At 46.6% G+C, this 6900-nt stretch overlaps 1 protein-coding gene across 1 annotated transcript in view; it reads left to right on the top strand.

Annotated features, from left to right (window-relative positions):
- Window positions 1–4215: 4215 nt before the first annotated feature.
- The window catches only part of adgrb2 (adhesion G protein-coupled receptor B2), a gene marked incomplete at its 5' end in the record, with an annotated part of 277462 nt that continues 274777 nt past the window's right edge, over window positions 4216–6900 (top strand). Inside the window, one exon of the mRNA XM_080441985.1 lies at window positions 4216–5173. Within this exon, the coding sequence (XP_080298111.1) occupies window positions 4216–5173 (958 nt within the window). The remainder of the gene's footprint in view (window positions 5174–6900) is intronic.

The raw sequence follows: 6900 nt of genomic DNA, 5'->3' as shown, positions 1-6900 counted from the left end.
AGCGTGCCCCCCCCGGACCCCTCGCGCCAGTCTCTGGAGAACTTTCAGAGGCTTCCGGAAGGCGGTGTGAATTACAGGCCAATGCTACATTTTGTTTGCCCGCTCCTTGGGGAAATTTGAGTGCACAGTTGCACTTGGGACTCGTACACACGTACGGCGATATCACACGTGTCCTGTATGGAGGCTGAACACGTGACGTGTGTATGTACAATTACTTTTGTAAAGAGGCACACCTGCATGCAGTCAGACAAATGCACACGCATGCACGCACACGCACACGCACACATGATTGCTTTATATGATTCCACAATCAGATCCTGATATTTCATTCGCTTAGTCATGTATGCTTCTTTGAAGTATACACCAGTGGTTCCCAAACATTGGGTTGGGACCCATTTGTGAGTTGCGGACCAATTTTTAAGGGTCGGGAGTAAATATCCCTTTTTTACCGTTGCAAAAATCTATATTAGATAGAAACGAAACGTTATTTTTTTACCGCTCTATTATTACATTATTTTGGGAGTATTAAGTCGGTGTGTCGATCTTCTCTTTTTCTTTACAGAAAATCTATATTCACACATTTTCAGAAATGAAAAAAATTGTGCCTTAAGATCTGCTATTTTCACATTAAATAGGGCTTAATCCATTAAAGTCGACCATACCAGCCCTGACGAAAAAGGATAGTCATTTTGTATTTTAAAACAAAATGCCAGACGCCAGAGAGTTAAGTGGTTAATTCACAATGTATTTTTGTGGTTATCTTTTGTATATTTTGGGTCTCGGCTGAACCAATGGTATAATAAATGGTATAATAAACCAACAATCTCCAGAATGTACACAAACATCATGGCTTTCGTCTACAACAACATCAGGTTTGTTTGTTTGCTGCCACATTGTTAACATTTTAAATGTATTATGCATTTTTTAAACCACTTGTGTTTGACACATACACGTGTGTTGTGTGACAGATGCAGGAAGGAGAGCTTCTGCTCTGTGGCATGCAAATCCAACACACCCCCCCCATGGTACTGTAACTGTCGTCGTTAACCCATTCAATCCGGCAACGCATCAAGTGTCATTTTAAGATTTCTTTGGGCTATTGAGAAATAGCAGATCTACAAGCTCGTAGCACGGCACCGAGTGCCGCGCTATGAGCTTGTAGACCTGCTATTTTTTTTAAAAATCGTGAACATTTTTGCAAATCATTGAATTTATATATATTTCTAACTAACATTTTTAACTAAAATCTTTGCTTCTGGAACAAAATATTTTGTTCCATGGGGGTCTGCGGCCAAATACATATCATTTTGCGGGTCCTTGACATGAAAAAAGTTTGCGAACCACTGACATTATAGCAACATACGTTTTTTCAAAAAAAAATGATAGGATTTAGAAGACATTTGTCCAGAAGACAATCCCCCAGAAGCAAAGATTTGAGTTAAAAATGTTCGCTTTAAAAATATATATATATATTCAAAGATTTGCACAAATGTTCACGATTTTTAAAAAAAAATGCAGATCTACAAGCTCATAGCGCGGCACTCGGTGCCGCGCTATGAGCTTGTATATCTGCTATTTTTGAATAGCGCAAAGAAATCTAAAAATTACACAGATGCGTTCCCGGTCTTAAAGGGCTAATGCAGTAGATGTCTAAAGATGATTGACACACTTAAACACATACACACACGCGCGCGCATACTAAGGCAAGCACACTGTATTCATATTTGATGAGCTGCAAGATGAGCCATTTGACTTACATAATGAGACAATCCTGAGCATTTATCTTGATGTCTAATTTCTTCACCTCCCGGGCTGTGAGAAATTGAATTAGTCGGTGGTGTATTATTGCATGAGCTTTTGGTGACTATATACTGCTCTCATTACGGCTCCACACACGGCCTGGATGGGAATAAAGACACAGGCTGGGAAGAGAGACACGCCTGGCTAGCACCGACCTCTTCTCTATACTCAGAATAAATCAGCGCCGTGCTCCTGTAGTACTCTGGGTATGCATGGGGACATCTCTCACTGCAAAATCCTTAGTTTTCATTTAACTCGGAGACCCTTTGGGTCCATTTGGTTACATTCGTACACACAGCCGAGTTACACGGTACAAATGATGAAAACACTAGGGATTTCACTGTGTGTATCTGTGGAAATAGCGTGTGTGTGTTTGTGTGTGGGACACGCTCTGTGGCAACTTTTAATGAAAAACCCATCGACGGATGACAAAAGACGAGCCGCGTTCAAGAACTCTCCGATGGTGTGTCTCAGTGTGTTTGCCTTCCCCCTATCCTCAGATCTGTCTATATAACCCGTATCTATCGTTCTCTCACATCACCCCAAATATCTAGGGGAGGAGGAGGAGAGAGAAATAAATAAAGAGAATGCACAACAGAAGATTGCATCTTTTGGGATTTTTCTTCTCATTTTTTTTATATCTATATCCACCGCGCTTGCTATTATTTTTCCGCGGGTGTCTCGTCTCTCTCTCTCTCTCTCTCCGTGTCTACAACAAAATGTGTTTATGTTTGCTCCGTTTTGTGGCGCTTTTGGATTGGGTTGTTTGGGTATCATTCTGAGGTTACTGGCTGTGAGGTGCAGATATTGAATTATAAACAAAAAACTCAAAATAAACGCACAAGCCTTTTTTCGGTCTGCGCGCTGCCTGCCGCCGAGCAAGCCCAGACGGGGCCCGGATGAAATATGCATGGGGCGGTGATGATGTGCGTTTGTGTGCGCGTGTGTGTGTGTGTGTGAAAATCGGGGCTGTTGGCGGACCCCTACTGTGACGGTGATGGTAATGGCTTGCCACAGCCTTGGGGGGAGCCACTCAGCGGGTGATCGTGCTGGAGAGAGAGAGAGAGAGAGAGAGAGAGAGCATGTGTGTGTGTATGCTTGTACGTGTATGTGCGAGTGTGTGCTCGCCTGCTACGTACCGCTCCAAGACATTTATGTGTGTGGTCATATCAGTGGGGAAGGGTACAGGAAGGGCCCCACAGTGCCTGTCTCAACAGCCAAGTCATCAGCCCCCTTTTAATCCAGCCCACGGGGGATGTGCATGTGAGTGGTTGAACGACCTTCACAAGGATAACTGTGACCATAAACTTGGTGTGTGACTCTGTCACGCTCACTGCAGGAGGAGGGTATTCATTTAATAGTATATACGTCTAGAAACTGCCAACCAAAACCATACAAAAAAACGAGATAGGCTGCGGGCCCTATTTTGCACGTCTTAAAGTACCAGCGGTCTTATGACCTGTAGGCGTGGCCAATGCTATTTGGCCCTACTCGAAATGGCAGCTCTCAAAGTCACTCTTTTAGCACATAAATGAACCCAAACATAGCTGATTCAGGCAATATAGAGCATCACCAAACCCAGTACTGTTTTTTTTTTTTATGAAAATGTCAACTTCCTGTTGATTTTACTATTTGAAGATCTGGATCCGGATCCGCGGATCCAGTCCAGGTTTTCTACTTATTAAAAATGGCAATTATTTTTTATTTCTTGCCCACCTTTGGAGTTACATCATGGCAAGGTAACTACACAACCCAAACCTCTACCAAAGTGGTCTTGCCCTTTAAGGCACTCAAAATAGGGCCCTACGAGGAGTCTAAAAGCCCTACTAGGGACCTCTAGAGGTTGCGCTGCTCCTTACACCCCACGTGCCTTAAGTGGCTCCAACCTACTGCCCTGTACCGCCATTGCCATCCTGACGTCCCCATGCTCGGCCGTTAGAGTTTGAGATATCTTGTGTACAAGTAGACATTTTTGGCCTGAAGCTGGCGACAGAGGAAATGCCATGGAGTCACCAAAATGATTTGGGTTCAAACTCATGAAGGTGACCACAGAGCAAATTACATACGGTACTTTTCTAGTCTTGTGTAGCCAGATGATCAGAGATAGCCTACCAATACATCTGAGGAAATCTAAATTTAATGTACTGGCTAGAACAGCAAAGACTATTTAAAAAAAAAAGTCCATCAAACAAAATGTTTGAAACAAAATGTTTGATGGACGGACAGACCGTGCCATCCTTAGATCCCCGTCGCTAGCGAGGCTAGTAATACAATTTAACCACCTCTCTGTTTTGCCATAGAATTTGTACCGGATTCATCTGGTTGTTTTTTGTTGTTCCCTAGTGTATACCACATACCTAATACCATGTCCCCCGTCTCTCTCTCTTTGTCTCCCTGCAGGACGAATGTCATAGGATGACCACTGCTGCGGGGGTGTGTCTCTCTGTGCTGTCCTCTCTCCTGGCCGTGGCCTGGGCCCTGGCTGCCGCGTCCGCCCTCGCTCTAGCGCCTCTCTCTGCCCTGGCCACGGCTGCCTACGGGGCGGCCAGTGGCGGCACCCCCGGCGCCGGGGCAGAGGGGGGGGCCCTGCTCTCGCCCCTCACGTCGCCGTGTTCCAGCCTGGTGGCCGGCGTGCTCTACGGGTCTTTCTCCCTCAGGGAGCTCTTCCCCTCCCGGGCGCCCGGCTGCTCCTGGTCCCTGGAGAACCCCGACCCCACCAAGTACTCCCTCTACCTCCGCTTCCTGCGCAACCCTTCCGTCTGCCGGACGCACTCCCCGATGCTCCTCTCGCTCGACCACCACCTGGTCAACCAGAGCTGTCCCCTCAGCCTGCCCCTCGCGGCCGCCGTCGTGCCCCCCCGGGAGCAGGAAGTCGTCGACCTCTGCGGCGGCCACTCGAACTCGTCGTCGTCGCCGCCGCCGCACGACGCGCCGTACTCCTTCCTCCAGTTCGACAAGAACTTCATCCAGCTGTGTCTTACCAAGCACCCGTCCGGTGGCGCGGACGAGCCCCAGGTGGCCCAGGAGACCCTGGAGCTCAGGCTGGTGGAGGTGTTGCTGATCAACAACGAGAACTCCAGCCAGTTCACGTGCGGCGTGCTCTGCCGGTGGCTGGAGGAGTGCCTGCGCTCCAACGGTCACGTGCTTGACCCGGGCGCCGCCGCGGACGGCGGCGACGGCTGCGGGATGACGCAGACGGGCTGCGTCTGCCCCAACCACAACATCATGGCGCCGCCGCCGCCGCCGGTCCCCCTGCTCCCCGCCACGCCCCACAGCGCCGGCAACGGCTCGCTGGTCCCCCCCGACGACTGCTGCGTCACCGAGCTGCACTCCAACGACGCCATCGCTATAGCGCCCAGGGACGTCAGACAAGGTGAGGTCACTTTTCTCTCTCTCTATAGCCCATGCCCAGGACAAAGCCCAATGCACACGGCTCCCATCGATGCTTTTGTTGTACTTAACCGTGCTTGACCTCCATTCTCTGCATGGAGAATAATCTAGCTTAACCCATTAAGACCTGAAGCCGATTCTACATGTCTCCCAAATCCCAACAGTATTCTGAAAAACGTATGTTTCTATATCAGTGGTGCTCAATCTTTTTCATGTCAAGGACCCCCAAAATAATATGAATTTGGCCGCGGACCCCCATCTCAAAATATTTTGTTCCAGGGACCCCCAGAAGCAAAGATTTAAGCAAAAAATGTTCGCATTGAAAAAAAATATATATTCAAAGATTTGCACACATTTTCACGATTTTTCAAAAATAGCAGATCTACAAGCTCGTAGCGCGGCACTCGGCGCTATGAGCTTGTATATCTGCTATTTTTAGATAGCCAAAGTGTAAAATAATGCTTTTTAGCTCAAATCTAAAAATGACACAGATGCGTTCCCGGTCTTAATGGGTTAATTAAAGAGTACTTCTCTGCAGGGCCTTTTTATGTCTTTGGCGCCATGACACCCTCCCACAAGAGACAAAATCCCAAGCAGCACTTATTTAATGATTGCACAGAAGGGCCAGAGGTGTCATGGAATCCTTTTAAATAAAGACAGAATAGACAGAATTTCTGGCAAAAGCAGGCGGTTATTTGAAAGAGAAAAAAAAGAGTTGGAAGGAGTGGGAAAGAGATGAGAAAAAGTTTCCATTGTCACCCTGGCCTCGGATATGAAGCCCATATGGCTTCTCAGAAGAGACTTTGTGGATTTGCTCTTTGGCATTTTTGGTCTTTAATTAGAGTATCAGATCTCTTCAAAGACAGTGTCTAAAACCTCCCATCAAAAGGTTTGTAAATGGCTGCCAGAAACGCAAGCTTATGATCTATATTTTATTGGCTGCCCTCTGTGGGCTAGAGGTGTGGCTGAAATGCCTTTTGTGTACACGCTGTGCGTGCGTGGTGCGTGTGTGCGTGCCTGTGGGCGTGCGTGTTCTGCTTGTGCATGTACAGTATATGCAAGTGCTATAGAAAAAGATGATATGATAAAGTACTTTTTTCACACAAGGCAAGCGTTTATACCCTGGCCAACAGTTTAATTCTAAATCAGTGCTGATTTGTGAACATACTGTACAGGTATTAAACAGCAGTAGTCTTAACCCATTAAGACCTGAAGAAAATATATATATTCAAAGATTTGCAAACATTTTCACGATTTTACAAAAATAGCAGATCTACAAGCTCATAGCGCGGCACTCGTGCCGCGCTATGAGCTTGTAGATCTGCTATTATAGCCTAAAGAAATCTAAAAATGACACAGATGCGTTCCCGGTCTTAATGGGTTAATAACCACATGAAACCTAGCATCCCTGTTCTGGGGCAAACATTCAGGCGAAAATAGCCCATCTACAAGCTCAAAATGTGACATCTTGTGGCACGCTGTGCGCTTGTAAATCGGCTATTTTCTGTGCATACTTTTGGTGTAAAGGGAAAAGGAGGGGGCCTAGTAAATAGGGTTTATTGGTGTGAGAATCCAGTTATTGTGATTACTTGATCATACCAGAAATTCCATTGACCTGTTCTCGCTTCACTACTCTGAGGCAGGTATGCATGGGCACACACACACGCACACGCACACACGCATACACACACACACACGCATACAAACACA

Source organism: Gymnoscopelus braueri (genome assembly GCF_963280865.1).
Source record: "Gymnoscopelus braueri genome assembly, chromosome: 11".
Classification (NCBI taxonomy): Eukaryota; Metazoa; Chordata; class Actinopteri; order Myctophiformes; family Myctophidae; genus Gymnoscopelus; species Gymnoscopelus braueri.
This window is presented reverse-complemented; position numbering and strand designations above follow the sequence as displayed.